Below are 18,898 nucleotides of genomic sequence, written 5' to 3'. Positions count from 1 at the left end.
ACTCCAAATTATGTGGGTAACACCCCTCTGGTCATTTCAATTCCTTCATCTTATTAATAGGATTTTAAAAAATACAGCAGAAACCGGATGAGAATGAGATTAATGAAAATATGGTCAAGCTCCATCCTTCCCTTTTTTCTCCATTTTTCTTGGCAATGTTTGACCAATAAAAAATTGCCAAAGACTTGAAATCTGGAAATTTTCCCCTGGCTAAAACTGAACTAGAATGTAGTACACCCACATCACAGTTGGAAGTTGTGAGGATTCATTCATTCACATTAAGGATTCTCAGGATCCTTTAGAGGCTCAGAGTAACCTTATTTAGCAAAACTGCCTTTCCAGTCTCTTTTGTTGGCTTCTAAGTACTGAGGATGGCCTTCTTTTCATCTGAAGGGCTCAGCAAGTGTGATGCCAGGCTTTTTGGAGAGGCTCTTTTCTTTTTTCTCTCTCTTCTTGTCCAGTTGGATCGGGAGAAAGTTATAAAAGTAATGTTCATTAAAACAGAAAGAGAGAGTTACAGCAGTTTTGAGAGCACCAAAAAAAAAAAAAAAAGGAAAAAAGAAAAAAAGCTGTTGGGAAGCTGTGAAAGGGATTTTGTGTGAACTCTAAAAAGAATCCCCCCCACCCCCATGAAGTGACAACCCAATATCCCCAAAGGGAACAGCAGGAGGGAAACCTAAACCTGTAGACAAAGTCAACCGATAATGATTGGAGAGTTAATTACTTTAAAGCTAACAAAGACAAGCTGAGGTGTTAAAATGGCTCCTGCAAACACACCAGCGTCCTCCCCTTTCACCTAGACTAACTAATCGCAGCAGGACGGTAGCATGAAGGGCCTGTACAGCCCCTGATTATGGCAGCTTTCACTAGCTTTGAGAAAACTGATCTTTATTCATTTTCAATTCTATCCTTCATCTCATCAAGCTGCCCTAACAAAGTATTACAGTAAACGTGCAGAAAAACACAAAGCTGCATCAAGTTCAGTGATGCTGCTTGATACAGAGACCTGCAATATCCCAGGCCTTCCTCTTGGGATTAGCCTAGAAAACATTACTCTTGTGCCCAACAGTCAAAATGCTTCCTGTCATATCAGTGCATTTTACATGGGAAAAGGAGAAACTTAAATCCAGTACAATTGCAACTGACAAATTGCTGTTGGCCCCAGGTGTTAAGTTTTGGGGTTTTTTTTCACCAAATTTGTCTTGGATTACCCATTATACTAAGATTCCATTTGCGAGGGTTAACACAAGATTAACAGGTGTTTATATGTAAAGCCTATGCAATTTAAATACATTGTTTCAGATATGCTTCAGATGATGATGAGCTATTGTTATAAAAAAACCTATTGACCTGTTGGACTTGTAACAATTGATTAACCATTTGTTAAAATATCTATTACTCACTTACTAATCCCTTATATTGTGTGTATGAATACTACGCTATTAGTATGCACTATTGTGAAGTACTGTCTATATGAAAGACACTATCATATAAGAGCCACCTGCTTTTTTTCTGCTTTGCTTTTAGCCTCGTTCCTTTGCACTCCTAAGTTCTGTTTGTCCTGTTGCGTCTTTGAGATTTGTAATAGTTAATGCAGAGAAAAGATGAGGCTCTTGTAAGGTTTCAAATGTGCATTAACAAGCCAGCTAGTTTGTTCTCTTTGACTAGCCCAGCTACTCCGTAACTGGAAGCAGGGAGAAGTGATCTCTTGTGGTTAGAGCAGGGCTCTTGAAACTCAGGCAACTGGGGTTTTTCCTGATTCTGGCATCCTCTACTAGCTGCTTTGCTCTTTGCTTTGTATCTGACTGGAGAACAGGAAAAATAATATACACTCACCTAACAGAGCTCTTACATGACCTAATTAATTAAGGATTGTAAAGCACTTTGATATATCAGGGTGGAACATTTGCTGGAGTAGACTGGAACATGTGGGATTTATTATAAAAAAAAGTCACTGTCTCTGTCCCCGTGGGATGACAGCTGATCTACCACAAACAGTGTTATTTCCAAATTATAGTATCACACCAATTATAACTCTTGAGACTGTTATAGCATTTACCTTATAAGCTGTTATTTTCAGGAACTAAAAAAGCCCCCAAATCAATAAGATGGTAGCAGGAGACTATTTTATAGTATTATTTCATTTCATTAAATATAATAGATGAAATAGCAAATGATTGGAAAACTTGTCCATAGGTTATTCACTCTGTGTATATGTATAAATATATGCATATATGTATCTATGTATCTGTACTAGTATTTATTAATAGTGTTTAAACTGGGCAGTGATGCTCTGTTGTGTGTAGCAATGCATACCCTCATGCATAAGCCAAAGACTGTGCAGTTTGTATTTAGAGGTATAGACTTAGTTACATGGATTAGTCTTTCAGATTAAATTACAATCTAAAAGGCTGTAAAAAATCTCAGAGGTGAAAAAGGAAAAGGCTATTTCAGTCCAGAAAGAATATGGGGTTGAAGATCACAATTAGGACTACAGGAAGGTGCTGAACCCACGGCAGGTAAAGCAAGCAGAGCAGGTGGTATAGGTACAGAATATATGGGTTCAGACAGTCTGCAGAGACATGTTCAAAATGACTGTACAGACTTTGAGGAAACTCATGGCACTCTTAGGATGACATGACTCCTCAAGGTCGTTTTTCTCAGTGGTCTGCACCAAGGCAGACAATTTCCAGGTGACTGTGCTCATATATTTGGCTATGTATGGTACTAACAGAAGGAACATCCTGGCTTTATGGAAGTCAAAGGAAGTTTTCCCACTGACTTTGATAGGAGGTCAAGTTTTCACCCTAGAGCTGCTCCAGAGATAAACAGGCATCTGTCACTAAACCAACATGGACAACTATATATTTGTTTCCAGATAGGTAACAAATACCGTATTATAATCACTTCAAAGAGAGGAAACGCACTGAATGAAGGACAGGCATCTTGAAAATAATCAGTGTGAGCTTTGAATGATTGAGGCCTTAAATTTCAGAGGAGCTGCTAATTTGTTAATAGTTAACTGCTTCCTGTTTGACATTGGCTAACGAAAATAAAAAGGTTTACACTGAAGATTGAACCTGCATCCTGATCTTGTTTCTGTGGAACCCTAGATTCAGCTACACACAAGGGGCTGAATTCGTCTCTGGAGAAGCCCCACTGGTTCTAATGGAACCGTACCAGAGATTAAAGCCCTCATGAGCAAATTCTTAGATCCAGCAGTAACTTCATGCACAAGAATGTTCTCATTGATTTCAAATGAGTGTTTGAACTCTAATTCAGCATTACCTTTTGTATAGCGCTGGTCTCCATCTTGCCTTATACCACTGCTATACAAATAGTGTTAGTCTTCAGATTCTGATTTTTGAGAACTAAATTCAACTCAGAACATGCTCAGCCCTTAACCTTCTTGATTTCTCTTGCTTGTGATCCAAAAATAGTAACTGCACATGCATTTTTGGAATAATCCTAAAGACATCCAGGAAATAAACATATGCTTAAACAAATGGGTCTAAAATATAGATGTGCAAACAAATATATTTTTCCACAGAAAAAAAAAGCATCGTAAGGATATTTAAAATATAATTAGAGCAAGGAAATGAATGGGACAGGGTGAACTGGACCATAGTACTCCTTTCCAAAAGCAGGTGAGAGACTGTTTTTGATTTCAGAGACTATTTTTTAATATCAGGGACATCTTTTCAGCAGAGGGGATGGATATATTCAATGGGCAGGTGTATAGACATCTGTTACTGCTCAGTGTCATTAACTGTTGTTATACTGCATTAGTTTCATAGTGGCTATGAGAGTAAATCCCCCAAACTTTCACAGTAGAAGACATCCTAAAGCATGAATTTCACTGCTTATACTACTTCATTGATGGGCTTACAACTTTTGTATGGATATTTTAATGTCTTTTTTTAAATAAGCAATATTCTGCATTTGCTTATATACAATAAGACAAGCACATTTCTTATCTAGATCACAAACCAGAATGCACACAATGTATTAGACATTCTAAATTAGACCCAAAGTGTTTCAAACACAGTTTGTCTGTATAGCATGCATTGTTTCAGACTACCATTTGTTTTTCAGACTGAACTGTCCTAAATTCACACGATGCAATTCTTTTGAAGTCATTATTTTGAGAAAAAGTATAATTGACAGTGATAGTAGAGCTAAGTTCACTGAAGGATGATTCATGTATAAAGAGGTTCATGCGCTTAACTTCATCAATTTACATAGTGTTAAGTACACCTGTAAATGTCAAGATCCATAAGAATTTCTCTTCAAACAAGAGATTCCTGAATATATGCTAAAAACTGGAACACAACAACTAATGTTCTGTTGGCCTAAAGAATTTATTTTTAGAAGAGAATTAAACTGAGAAGAGAGAATGAAAGTATTTAAAATGGAAACTTCTAGGATTCTTCCCTGTGCTATAACTTATGTCTTCAGCACACTCATAATTTCAAAATGGCCAAACTGATTGTCAAGTTTTCTCCAGTGTTTTGTTTCTTTAATTGGTACCTGCCATGCCAAGTTTCAGTTTCAAGAGATTATTCTTCTCTTTTACCACTAACCAAGTTGTAAATTTCTGGTAAAAAACAAGTTTACAGTGGAAATGTTGACACAACACTCAGAATAGTGTTGCAAATGTGATGCTCTGCTACAAATTGTGCTGTAATGATTTATATTGTTTCCAATAATTTAAAAACCATTTTCAATCATGGCAAGTCCTGCATAATACATGAACCTTGCAAGATTTTCCAATAAATACTAGGTTACTACATAATGAAATTTCCCTCTATGTGTTTAAAAGACGGCAACTGGCAGATAAAACACCAAGGAAAAATCCTCAGTCCACAGGTATGGTATCATAGATATAGACTGGAATAATATTTTCACCTACTAGATTTCTGTAAGTAGGTCATTCAGTTTTACAATGCTCTAAAACATCACCAAGGAGCTTCCTCATACAAAATCTGCAGCAACTGACTCCTTGAAAAAGTTGCACTAATCCTTAACATTTAATATATTACAAGGGAAACTTAGCTCCCTTACTGGTCTATATGCAATACATGATTGAAGAAAGGCCTCCTTAACTGATTGGAGCAGGTAATTTTCTGCCTATTTTAAAAGGAGATTTTTTCCCCCCTATTTTTATCTTTTCTTTTATCTCTATCTTTTCTTCTTCAGGCAGATATTAATTTTATAAAACTTTGCAGAAAGGCACCTAAATGTGACGTGTCACCCACAACTCATGGAAACTGAAATCCACGAGACCTCTGAAGTGAGCCAAGCCTGTCAAGGTATTAAAACTTTGACATGATGAGTGGTGTTTGGCGGCATGGCAAAATGGCTTAAACCAGTTCTAAGTCCATTTATGTGCATTATCACCCTGTCCTTTAAACTATCCTCCTCATAACATCTCGTTACACTTACAACAAATTCAGTGGGAGGGCAACATCTGTCATTTGCTCGCCCTCTTCTTTATCGCAGGGACTAATTATGGTTGCCTCGAACACAACCCTCTTCCTCTGGACTGAAGAACTGTTGAAGCCCTTTAGGATGGATTTCCTAGTGACCGTGTGTGGTGCTCCTTCTATTGAGACATTTTAAATCTCCACAGATTGAAGAAAAAACACAAACAAACCGCACCGCCCTCCTCCCTGCGGAGCGCGGGGCCCTCGGGGGGCGGCGGTGGCCGCTGCCCCTCAGGCGCCCGCGCGCCCCGCAACGGCCGCCGCGCCGCGTCCCCTCAACGGCCGCCGCCTGCCACCCGCGCTCGCGGCCTGCCGCCGCGCGGGGCGCGCCTCCCCCCCAAACTTTATTGCCCTTTTTTTCCTTTCCCTGTGTGGTTTTTTTTTTTTTTTTTTGAGGGAGAAGGGGGGGAAGCTCAATTTCCCACTTGCCAACAGCAGATAAAAAAGTGGGGAGGGACCTCTTCTGTCACAGCCTATGTAGATTAACCTTTCAATTAGCTGTTATCAGGTCCTGTGTCTTAGCACCAGTCCTCGCAAATCTGCGTCCGTTCAGCATCAGGAAGGCTGGAGGTCTGGGGTGGGTTTTTGTTTTAATTTCTAAATTAATGATAATTGTTCGCGTGGTTTCCCCTCCCCCGCCGTGAGCTGAGCGGTTGTGTCTGATCTGCCCGTCCACCTTTTAGTATTTTGGAGTGAGAAGAGGAGCCCCGCGGAAAAGGAGGAGGGGAGACAAGGTATTCTGTCTATATTCATCTTCCTTTCCCCCCTTTGCAAAGGGGCTTAGAGAAGGTACCTGGTGCAATCAATCCGCTGGCTGGGGATTCCCTCCACCCCCTCCCCGGCTCGTCTGGCTCTCCTGGCTGGGTCTCTTCAGTGTGTATGTGTTTGGGGAAGGGGGTGGGGGGAGGTTGTGTTGTTGTTGTGTTCCTGGCTCTGGTTGCAGCCAGGAGAGAGAGCGAGCGAGAGAGAGAGAAGGAGAGAGAGAGAGAGAAAGAGAGAGAGAGAGGAGCCGCGATCGCGTTTCAGGGGCAGCACATTCCGCAGGAACCGCTGCTGCAGAAACATACAGGCAGAGAAAGGAGGTCATTGCAAGCAGAGGGGGGAAACCTGCATCAGAGGTTAGATTCCCAGGAGTTTATGGGGGGGATAATAGGGAGCATGCGATGGGTTTTGTTTTGCATTGGGTGACAGGCTGCAATTTACCATAATGACCCCCTTTCCCTCCCCTCTCTCAGTGCAGGGAGCTTGTCACTAGGTTGGGTACTTTTTTTTTCTTTTGCATTGGAGGCTGATGCACGTGTTTGCAGACACTTGTGCTTGGTAAATGCATTGCAATGCTCTGCGTTTTGCAGAGGAGGGGGAGCAGCAGCAGGAGGTGATGGCTGGGTTGGATGGGGTGGGGAGAGGGGGAATGGGGTGGTGGAGGGAGGCAGGGGATGGCTGAGGTTTTTGTGTTGCATGCTCCCACCCTGCCTTTCTAAGGCTGCAATTGTTCCTTCGCAGACGGGGTGACAGAGAAGTCCCTGTGCTTCGCATGGCGAAACTTGAAGGGACCTGCATGTGGCTGTAGAGCTGGGAGTCATTGTCATCGTCCCCGTTTCCACCCCCCTCCTCCCCTCCCTTCGTGGTGCGGGGTGTGTGTGTGCGCGATAAGCGGCTGCCAGTGCCAGGCACCTTGGGAGGGTTATGCTGGGAGCATGTTGTTCTATCTTGCCCGCCCGGACGAGTGGAAGGATCTGAAACACGCGCGTGACGCTCAATATTTAACGCTGTTTATTAGTGTGTGTCGCGCGCCCGCCCGGCCGCGCTTGTTCAGGCGGCCGCCGGCGGTGTTTCCTGCTAGCGATCACCCTCTCGAACAAACTTCAGCGGCAGGAGCGGGTGGGGCGGTGCCGGGTGGGGGAGGGTAGCAAAGCCGGGGGGAAACCAGACGGACGGCTGTGGTAGCCAATAGGAGGGCGCGCTGGGGAGAACCTTCCCCTCCGCTTGCAGCCGGTGGCCAATCGCTAGCGCCCGAGGCCCAGCAATGAGGCGGCTGGGCTGTGGTGGGCGGGTCAGGCGCGTGTGTGACGGCGGTGGCAGCCAATGGTCGCCCTCCAGCACTGCCCTCTCTGACAGGTAGGCGGGGTTGCGCGTGGAGGGAAGGGGCGTGCCGCGTGATTGGCATGCCCCGCCTTCCAATGGGGGAGACAGGCTGGTTGCTGGGCGGAACGGGGCCGGTGTGGACGGTTGATGGACATCGGGCTAAGGCCTATGAGCGTGGAGCGGTGTGCGCCTCGCGGCCCAATGGCGGGCGCCGGTGGGCGGGGCGCGGGGTAGGTAAGGTTTTAATGAGACTCCATTGGGCTGTAATCAGTGTCATGTCGGATTCACGTTAAGTACAACAGGGCGAGACAAAATGGCGGCGGCAGCGTAGGTGAGGCGAGGCGAGGCGAGCCGAGCCGCGGCGGCAGGGGCAGTAGCGGCGGCGGCCGGCTGGGGGGCAGCGCAGCAGTGGGGGCAGCCGCCCCGGCGCAGCCTGGCAGGGGAGCCGGGGAAGAGCCGGCAGCAGGGGGAGCCGCTGCGGCGCCTGGAGGTGGCTCCTCCCCCCGCCGGCCCCGGTCCCGCGGAGGTGAGTGGTACCGGGGAGGGGGGTCGGGCGGCCCGCCTCCCGCGGGCGCGGCGGGGCCGGCGCTGCCCGCCGCTGCCGCCGCCGCGGGGGTGGGCGCAGGTGCGCGCCGCCGCGGTCCTCTTCCCGCTGCCCTGTCCCGCGGGCGCGCCGAGCCCCGCGGAGCGGAGCCCAGCCCGCGGGCTTGGGGTTTCCCTTTCTGAAAAGAAAATCCCGGAGCACGGCTGCGGGGGCTCGGGAGCCAGCCCCAGCCCGGCCCCTGTCAGACCAGCGGTGCCTTGGCATTAGGCGCCAGGCGCTGCAAACTTCCGTGGCTTAGAAACACTGCAAAAATTGTAAGTAAGTTGAGGGAGAAAAATACCAAGCCTCTGAAAGCAGCGTTGCAGAAGTGGTGTTCAAACCGTATTTGAGACCTAGACCTCACCTTTAGCGTTCTGTCACGAAGTATTGGGGGGGGAAGGCAAACAAAAATCTTTTCTGTTTAGAATCACTGTCCCAAAGCAGAAATATCTTAAGTGAAAACATCTCCTGCAGGTTAACTGCTGACAGCGAATGTTACCTTCTCATGTTCGCTGATGTTTTCTAGTCACCGTACTTTAAAATGGTCAAAACCTTCGTTGAGGAGGGTGGGAAGGGTTAAATTTGGGTAATTCTGCTGGTGTCATGTTGTGCTGGTGCTGGTGGTTCTGGTGGTGCTTGTTGATGTCATGTTACTGCTCATTAGAGTGTGATCTTAAACTGGTTTGTGGGGTATGGCTAAGTGCAAGCACTTCATGAGTTTCTTCTTCACATGTACCGCTTCCAGCTCCGCCCCCCCCCCCCCCCCCCCGTCTTGTCGTTTAGTTTTGAAGTTGCTCAGTGTCTCCTCATCTGCCTGCATTATGGACGTGTCAGTTCCTTTGCTTGTTACAATTGAAAAGTACATGTTGTATGAAGAATAATGAAATAGCTGTCTTCATGATCCGAGTAACTTTAAGAGCATCACATACGCTGGGAATCCTTGTCTGGATTTCCTTTTTCTCTGTCTCTTGGTATGTGCCTGTATTTATTTGAGATGGGGAAATGAATATCTTCTCTTTTGCATCATTAATTGAGGTGGGGGTGGTAGAACACAGAGCTGATTAGCTGCATAATTCTAAGTAATGGGTTGGAGGGGGGGAAAATGGCAAAGAGCTTATTTAATGCAATGGCAGTATTCTCTCCTTCCTCCTCTTCTGCTGCAATCCTTACCTGACCCTGATGCTGCAGCAGAGAGCTGGCCTGCTGCTGCTTCTCTTATATGTGTGCAGAGCAGGTAGGAGGGAGCAGAATGAAAGTGTTTTTTACAGGTCACCAGGAGGTTGCACGACTTGCTGGGGTTTTTTTTTTTCCTTATTTTTCTGATAGTTTTGTTAACTTAAAATTTTAAAAGTTTAACTGCATTTACATTTAAGACAAAGGAGGTTTTTATGATTTTCTCAAAAATAGACTTTAGATCATGTTTTGTGAAATGCTTTTGGATACTTGTGTAATGACTTTTTAGTTTTGTTTGGGGGGAGAAGGGAAGGGGGAGAACTAGCTAACTTATTTTTTCAGCTTTTTTTTTTTCCCCTTTCCTGCTACAGAGCTTGTTTTCAAAATCTGGAACACTCAAAAGTAATTCCAGATACTAGTTCAGTCTAAACCAAGAACCCATTACAGGATTATAGGATTACTGATGACACCTAAGAATGACATGTTCAGTCAATGCATTCTTTAATTAGATTCAGCTCTACAATAGGTGTGCCTTTTATAAAGGATGTATTTGCATTCATCTTAAATCTCAAGCAATTTCATGATTTTGCAACCTCTTTGCATTTATCTAACTTATAACTTAAGTAAAAGGACAAGCCTTGACGAGAGATGGCTTTTCTTGTTTTAAAAGTAATCCCCCTACAAATGCTTATGTTCTGCAGATCTTAAGTAGCAGATTTGTTAACAGACTTGATCAGAGGTGTAATAACATTTCAGAAGTTTTAGATTGTGTTACTATGTTCAAAGTAAGGTAGAGTACTGAAATTGAAATCCATACGAGTTGCTAAGAGTTTAGTGACCATTGCCAAAAACTTGGAAGTGGTCCTATGCACTTAGGAGTCTGGAGAATCTAATCTGCAGTTGGATGGGTTTTGTTGAAGGTTTGATTAAAGGTTTTTTAATTATAAGAAGAAGAATATTAAAAGGCATGAGTGCCTGCTACTGGTTTATAATTACTCAGAAAAATTGGTATTTCCTCCAAATCTGTCTGGGTAAACATCATGCTTTTATGTTAAATGAGGTATGAGCTCTTCTTACAGTATTGGAGAAATATAGTTCTAAATTTAGAAACCTGAACTTCATTTTGAAGCTCCCTGTGTTGTCTTATGTTGAATCTGGAAAAATTCTCTCTATGGCAGTTAGTTCTGTCTCTACACATGCTGAGTGATTGGATGTGTAAATATGTATATGTTGCCAGTCTCGGATCAATAACTGTCTTAGCAGAACTTGATTTATGAAAAGCCTTTTTAATTTATTGCTCCAGGATCACTAAGCTGGACTATGTTTCTGGCACAAATGTTTGTTGCTAAGTGGTTATTCTGAATCTTACAGGTGGTAGAGCTTTTCAAGTCAGCTGCAGAGGTCAAGGTGCTGCATTTCTGTACATATGCAGGCAAAGGGGCAGAATAACAGAAACTCTTGGTAGTGTTGAAACAGTTCAGAAATTGGATTGGATAAGCTTTGCAAGGCTTTCTTAAGCAGAATGAACTTGGATTCTGTTGGAAGGAGTAAATTTAAGATTTCTTACTCTTCTTTCAAAAATATCCTGCCCTGTGTGGTGGAAATTCTGTGCTCCTGCTGATGCACTCAACTAGTATTGATTTAGTAGGTGCCAGTATGCAGGAGGTTGTATGGCACACAGGGAATTTTAAGTAAATAAGTGAAATGTAGTTCTGAATATATAGTGCTGTGAAATTCCTGCAGCAAGCAGCAGACTTTAATGAGGCTATAGGCTAATGCTCACCTTTTGCCACAGTCACTGGCCAATAAAAATTCCTGTACCCCACAAGTTACAGCATTTACACTAAAATGTTCATCAGTGTCCGGATGCCTGAAACAGACCCTGCACTGTGTGTTCTGGAATTTAATGGAAGTGATGTGGTTGCTTGTACAAAATTTAATAAAACAGTACAAACTGCAGTAGGTTTAAAAGTGAGGCAAATATGTCTGACTCAGCAAATGGAGTTTTCGGTGTTTAATTGAGCACTGAGCATCTTCATGCAAATTCATAGTAGAACAGCCTAACTAAATAACTTTAAATTTAAAACTAGCTTTCTAGGAATCTGTGGTTTTATATGCAGCTACAAAGAATTTCCTAACCTAAAGGTTTTCACTAGCAGGATTAAATTAAAATGTCTATTCCCAGATTAAGCCATTGTTTCGTTAGAGATGCTTGAAATATACAGAACTGTTATCAGATATAACATATGAACACTGACTAGAAGCAAGAGACAGGATCCACTCCTCTCTGTAGATCAGTAGGGCTCAGGGTAATAGAGCCAATTAAATATTCAGGCCCTGTATTTGTATTAGGAATATGTCTTTTCATTCTGGCAGTCAGATGGACTTTTATATTTACAAATCTGGAAATACTTAAGCTCCAATCAAACCTAAAGAATGACAAATTTATGAAATGATCTATATTTCTGCTATGCTTGTTTAAAACTGTATTACATTCACCAATAAGCAGCTGCTCTTTTGTTACTAATCCTACTGTGCAGGTATAATAATGTGTGAAACATGATCTGGAGTTCTTGGGTGTTGCGTAAAGAGATGGGTGGGAAGGGTATAGGATTAAAAATCTTGTTTTTAGTCATCCTCTTTACAGTTACAGCGAATCTTTCTAATGAGTTGAAAATAATTTAAATTACTGCATCAGTTTGGGTTTTGGAAAATGTAATTTCCACTTCCTGTCAATAATTTACTCAAGTTTCTAACCCCAAGTGAAATCCAAGATGACTTGACTAAAATAGAAATGATAGCCAAGACTTACAGAATCATAGATTTTGTTGTTATAAACTGTGGCAAGCAGCCTAAGAAATGATGCATTTGTGTATCTTCTCCCCCCCCCCCCCACCATGAGATTTTGCTGAGAAACTGGAGAATCTTCTTTACAAGAGAACCAATTAATTGAGAATGAAGATTTCCTTCTTTTTGGTGTTTGTTTATTTTTTTGATTTAATAGTTGTACAATTCTGTTCATGTCTTCAAATGTTGTCACTCAGATTTCATGGCAGAAGAAGCTATTTAAATTTAATCTCAGATATATTTATTTTTTCATTAGATGACTGCTGTCTTATTTTCATTTATGTGGCTTTTTCATATGTTGACCTGCAGAATGAATAAATTCCTGATTAAGATGTTCTTTTGTGTTTATTAAATAGGTTTTTGTAGGCCACTGAATCTTCTTATGGGAAGAAATTATTCTTTATTACATTCCATAATAAGAAGTAAAGAAAATTGTTCTTGAAACTGTGAGTCACTGACAGAGCACATTTTGTCAATATGACCTCTTTATATATATATATTCATACTGACAGTTTATGTGAAAATTTCACCTGTTACTTCATTTTAATTTCTGTTTCTGAGAGCTTATATCAAAAATGCATGTCTGTTAACTGCACAGCTTAGGATGAGGCATGCTTTTGTGATCCATTTCTGTGTTATAGCATAGCTAGGTGTTAATGAAGGATGCAGTACTAGTAATACAGTGCTGATGTTTTGGTATTGATTCTTCCAAGTTGCATAATCAAAATATGGCCTGATAGTTAAAGACACCACTTTGCAAGAAAAGGCAGTGACTAATAATTTGACTTTCATCAAGTTAGGGTGGTTTTTTTCAGTGCACTAATGGTGCATGCATATAGTCATTTTCTTACATTAGTGGGTCTGAAAATGGTTTGTAGGCAGTTTGTGTTCTGGAAAATGTTTTCAGATGTTTGACTGAATAGAAGTTGTCCAACTAGTCGATAGTAGGCTAAATATGGAGTGATGGAATTCTGGGAAGCTAGATCCACTGAATGTGATAAGAAATACAAGGTTTACATGGCCACTTGTTTGGCATGGGGAGGAAATTATCGGATGGATTTTGGACAGTCTCACAGATGTTTTGCATTCTGCATTATGTACAGTATGAATGCATGCCTGTTTGTTTGTTTATTTAAAGTACTTCAGCATTAACTGTGTTCTTCCCCTGCCTCTTCCTTTCTCTTTTTGAAGGTTGAACTGAACTTATTTGTAAGGATGTACCAGTATCATCACAAATGAATCCTTTCTACACTTCCATTGGAGCAAAGTAATTACAAGTTTCAGTCAGCAGATATTTCACCTCCTTTTCTGACTCCTTAGGATGGATATTTTTGAGACACATCCAAACAGTGTGTGGAATCCTTTGATTTGTTTTTGAGGTGCGAACAACCTCTGAAAGATCCCTTAAAAGGACGAGGAGGAACCTCTATGGGTAACTCTTGGCTGGAAGCAATTACTGGTCAACCATGGTAAAACTTGCCAACCCACTTTATACAGAGTGGATTCTTGAAGCTATACAGAAAGTTAAAAAGCAAAAGCAAAGACCATCTGAAGAGAGAATATGTCATGCTGTTTGCGCTTCCCATGGATTAGATAAGAAGACTGTTTCGGAACAACTGGAACTTAGTGTTCAAGATGGTTCTATTCTTAAAGTTACCAACAAAGGCCTTGCATCCTACAAGGACCCAGATAATCCTGGACGGTTTTCATCTATTAAACCTGGCGCTATTCCTAAATCTGTTAAGGGATCTAGAGGAGCTTGTAATGAGCTTCGTAATGTGGATTGGAATAAACTCTTAAGAAGAGCAATTGAAGGGCTTCAAGAACCAAATGGCTCCTCCCTGAAAAACATAGAAAAGTATTTGAGAAGTCAAAATGATCTCGCAAATATTTTCAACAATCCTGCTTTTCAGCAGAGATTGCGTCTGGGGGCCAAACGTGCAGTGAACAATGGGAGGTTATTGAAGGATGGGCCTCAGTATAGGGTGAATTACGGCAGTCTGGAAAGCAAAGGAACTCCCAAATATTCCAGTGCTTTCCCAGCTTCTCTTCCACCTGTCAGCCTTCTACCCCATGAAAAAGACCAGGTAAGCTGGAAAATGAAAGCAAATGTAGTAATGCAAAAATAATGATTCTTCTTGTTCTTTATTTACCTATATAAATGTGTGTAAGTGAGAATACAGGTCAAAGTTCCTTGCAGAACTGGTTCTGAAAAGCGAAGTTAACTTAGCTATGTCCTGCCATTCTGTATTGGATAGTTTGCTCTTTGGATTTCCAGTAGGTAAAAAGCATCAGGGAAGAGTACACATGTGTGCTCTCTTCTGGGTGTGAAACTGTTCTTTGTCTTGTCTGTGTGGTAGACTGGTATTCTTGAAATCTGCAATCTGATATGTCTATGGCATATTATCTTCACTTTTCGTGTGGACATGCTTATTTTTCTTGTGGTTCTAACACCAGCTGAATTTGAAATACTGCCAGTAGAACTCTTGATATTTAAGACTGTTAGGTGATGTTTTTTTGTTGTTGTTGTTTTGTTTTTTTTTAATGTAGATAGACTTAGCTTAAAAACTACAGTTAGTGGGAACTGGAGCTAATGTAAATATCCTAGGCATGTAAGTGAAGGTGTCAGAGGTGCATATTGTGGTTAACTGCAGAATCCTCTTATTTCAATTTCTTTGGCCTTCCTACATGTTTTTTTGACATCATTTGGCTCTTGTTTCCAGGTTAATTATTCACAGGTTCTAAGCCCGTGGCAGCGGGGGGGGGGAGGAACTGCTGATCAGTGTTTCATATAGGATATACATACATATTGAAAGGATAGTGTCAAAGGCACATCTATAGGCATTCTTTAGTCATTCCTCATTTAGTGTGAAGAAGTGTTTTTTGGGTTTTCAGTGTACTTGAAATGAAGCAACTTGTTCTACTTGAATTAAGTTATTTAAAACAGAATATTTCTAGTTTTTGAACTACTTGGTGGTAAAGTTAGTTGGCGGTTGCTTTTGGCATTGAATAAGCCAGATTATTTTGCCATTGTAGTGCTGCCATTAGCATCTCCTCCTAAAAACTCATGGTGGTTTTCATTCCTGTTCTTCCTTCAGCTGATTGTAAGGAGCCAGAGGGTGGAGAGAAGAAAATTCTTTTGTTTTAAGTGAATTTAGTGGAACCTACAAGAGCAGCTAGATTGTGGAACTGAGACCTGACAATACAAATATTGGTGCATGTAGGCTGATTGTTTTGCAAGTTTCCTAAGCATATCCTAAATATAATTGCTCTTACATGTGGATTTCTATCAAATTGGACTTCCAAGGTGTTTAAAGGATGTGTGGAGCTTTATGCTTAGTAACCAGAATGGGAATTCAGGACTGCTACTTACTGTGCAGTTACTGCTGTAATCATTCACTACAAAGATTTAATTACTTGTAGTGACAAAGCTGTCTATTGTTTAAGTAATTTCAGAGATTCTTCTGTAATTCTGATAGTCCACAGTGGAATGAAAAACTTGAAAGTTGGAATACTGAGCAACCAAAACAGTTCAATGCAACGATACTTCATGTGAGTTCTCTGGAGTGGGGGGGAAGTCTCCCCGATAGTCTAACCACAGTGGTTGGCATCCATCACTAGAAACACTAGTTGGGTCATGGTGCTGAAAAAGCCATTACTGCCATACTAAAATACTGGTATAAGGATAAATCTGTCTCTCAGAAGTTAGCCAAACAAATCTGTTCTCTAACAAGTGCTTTGGCAAGAAATAAGCTTTCATTTGAGTGCCTCAAAATTAACAGTGTGACTTGTGTGTTTAAAAACTGTATAGCATACATCAAAAGTATTTCTATGTCAGGAAAGAGTGTAAAGTTGGCAGATCAACAGCTGAATTTCAGTGGAGTGCATGTCCTCAAGTGTGCTACTTGTCTTAGTTATGAAGCAGATTATTGGGCAAATATCTGTAGACTTGGCTTAAATATAGGATAGATGCTAGTCTTTAAGCTATATGGCCTTTGAATATAGTTTAAGAAAGGACAGTTCTAAAACTAACCCTGTAAATAGGTATCTCTTGTTTATTGGGACGTTACTGAATGTTGATTCAACATTCATGGTAATTCATGAGTGAACAAAACAACACTGCAGGAAAACTGTCAGGCTATTTTTAATAGTAGTTTAGGTAAAAGTAGTTTAGGTAAAAGTGGCGGTATAGGGCATGTGAAAATTATTTATTGAATTTGATGCTATAAACTGTAGCCAGGTAGCATCTCTCAGGCATGGCTAGACTTGGAACAATTCAGTGTATTTTAAAGCTTCTTTATTTGACTGTTTATGTAGCTAGCTCAAGTAAGAGTGTTTGGGGTTTTTTTTTTCTGATTTTTTTTTGTTTTTTTTAATGCTAGAAGTGAGGTTGAAATATCTTTTCTGTTGACTTTCAGTGGGGAAAGAGGTGTATGTGTGCAGAAATCTGTTCAGATGACTACAAAGCTTCTTTTTTTTTTTTTTAAAAGTCAGTTTCATCTTTATGTATAATTAACATCTCATCAGGATGAGACATTTAAGATTTAGTGCATTTGAAGTCTGTATCTATTCAGAGTCCCCCCCTTTGGCAAGCTGAACTTTCACACTTGCAGTGCAAGATGCAGACCCTGAGCCTGCCTTCCTGAGGGAGCAAGAGGTGGTCAGAAGAGATCCAGTGCTGCCTGTGTTTTTTTCAAGGCATCAAAGTGCCTGGTGCAGCAAAGAGATAGATACTGCCGTAATGCAGTTGAACTTCAGTAATGGCTGAAGCTAGTTTTGCAGACCTGGAGCCTGACTATGGGAGTGTTCAGTGTTTTGCACAAGATGACATACTTGTGTGGAAGAGGGAGCTTGAAGTGCTACCTTTCTTTTTGGTGGTGATGATATGGAGCTGCCTAACTCTTCTCTTCTGACCCAGTTGGTGATTCAAAACAGCTAGATGCAGTCCTCTTGTTTCAGTAGGAGTAGAAATAGCACAAGCTAATGCTGCTGTAACTAAATGCAACTACCGTGTTATTTCTTGTTCTCCATAGGCCTGAAAGGAAACATTTGTTTTAAAATCCATTTGTTTCCTTCAAACGTTGTGTTTTGGTGCTTCTGAATTTGTGCAAAGGCATGTCAACTCCCAGTTACAGGAAGCAGAAGAATGTAGTGCAGCTGTTTGAATCTTATGTTTCCCCACCCCTTTCCATTCCCTTCGGTGTGCAGGTTTGCTCTTTCGCTCCTATATGAAGAGATGCAGGTACAAGGCTCATGGGAAGGACAGACTTCATCAGAAAGTCAAATAGCTGTCATCAACTGTACGTTCTGTGCATGGTATGGTATTGTATCACGTACATGGCTTTACATGGTATAAAATGTGATGAGCAAAAAGTAAATTTCAAAAGGACTTCACAGTTATCTTGAACGTTCTGATGGCTACTTTAAAATGGTGCTTTGATTCAAGTTATCTGTCCATATTAGGTAAGCATCTGTCCTAAAGTCTTAAATTAATTGGTGTGTTAAAGGAATCGACCAACCTCTAGCCAGAGGCGAAGCCTTCTTGACAACAAATGAAAACTGAAAACGGAGACGTTTGTTAGGATAAAGCCTTAAATGTTATTTCTTCTTTCCTGGAAAAAAAAATCATAAGCAGAAAAAGAAGGAAACTATTTGCTCAGTAGTTTGTTAAAACTATGCACTGTGATACAGTGAAGTGTGCAAGATCAGTTTTAACTGCTCTTATGTGTTCTTCCTTATGTTCAGGGTATCTTGCATACGCATTTCATCTCTCACGCTTCACACCTCTCACCCATCATCTCCTGAAAAGGGCTGTACAAGTATGTTAATCAGAAAATGCAGTGTAAAAACTGAAAACATAGTAGGAAAGGGTGCGAACAGAGGGGAGAATGAGCCTGAACATGTTTAGCAGTATCTAGTTTTTGTATAAGCCTTTTAATACATTTAAAAATACTTCTGGAAATGCAGCAAAAAGTGGTATTTAAAAGTTAATCTTAAAGTCATTAGTGATGTAATGGATATTTAATTTATCTTTAATGGGGTCAGTGGTAGAACAGCTGTGTTTGACATTTTCCATGTGTGTTCCTTGTTCTTTGTTACTTGGATAAGCACTAGGAAGGTCCTGCAATTTGGAAACTGTACGAGACCTGCCAGCCCCAGGAGTTAGCTGTGTGAGTGCAAATGCAGTGTGGATGCAAACCTGAAGAAGCATATGTTTCTTTGCTGTAGACAGGATTTTACTTGCTTATTTTTAAACGTCATTTAAAAGGAGAAACTTGGTTTAAAAAAAGAATGAAGAGGCGATGGCCATTTGCCTAACATTTTAGAGGACAGTGGGCCTGTGTAGTGTATCTCGGTGGTTACCTCTTCGGCTTGATATACTTCAAGTATAATTTGAAAGATACAGAAGGTCATTTGATACTGACTTTTCCTGTGCTTTCTTGGTTCTCCTGGACACCCTTTTGAAAAGCTCAGCAACTGCATATTGTTTCCATTTGACTCTTGGCATGAAAAATTGTTTTTTCTTTTCTTTCACTTTCATTTTGTCTTTCTAAGTTGATGTTTGTGCAAAAACAAGCTGTTTTATTTTTTTCATACTTTGAACTCCTGTTTAATTTTGCTTTCACTGGCCTATGTCCGTTTAGCTTTTCAAAGTGTAACTTGGCATGGGTTGGATTTCAGTTTTCTGGGATGCAGCTTGTGGCAGTGCAGACACTGGGTGTTT

The 18,898-nt window shown here is 41.3% G+C and overlaps 1 protein-coding gene across 13 annotated transcripts in view; it reads left to right on the top strand.

Annotated features, from left to right (window-relative positions):
- The first annotated feature begins 5,945 nt into the window (after window positions 1-5,945).
- The window catches only part of KAT6B (lysine acetyltransferase 6B), a 129,296-nt gene continuing 116,343 nt past the window's right edge, over window positions 5,946-18,898 (top strand). For 6 of the 13 annotated variants that reach the window (XM_067299897.1, XM_067299896.1, XM_067299895.1 and 3 more), the window contains exons 1-3: window positions 5,946-6,220; window positions 12,531-12,620; window positions 13,366-14,261. In XM_067299897.1, the coding sequence (XP_067155998.1) occupies window positions 13,641-14,261 (621 nt within the window). In that variant the 5' untranslated portion in view covers window positions 5,946-6,220; window positions 12,531-12,620; window positions 13,366-13,640. Of the gene's footprint in view, window positions 6,221-6,558; window positions 6,605-7,848; window positions 7,903-8,027; window positions 8,098-8,394; window positions 8,430-12,530; window positions 12,621-13,365; window positions 14,262-18,898 lie in introns of those variants that run through there. The other 7 variants (XM_067299888.1, XM_067299891.1, XM_067299887.1 and 4 more) reach the window with 7 other exon arrangements.

The sequence above is a fragment of the Apteryx mantelli genome, chromosome 7, assembly GCF_036417845.1.
Source record: "Apteryx mantelli isolate bAptMan1 chromosome 7, bAptMan1.hap1, whole genome shotgun sequence".
NCBI lineage: Eukaryota > Metazoa > Chordata > Aves > Apterygiformes > Apterygidae > Apteryx > Apteryx mantelli.
This window is presented reverse-complemented; position numbering and strand designations above follow the sequence as displayed.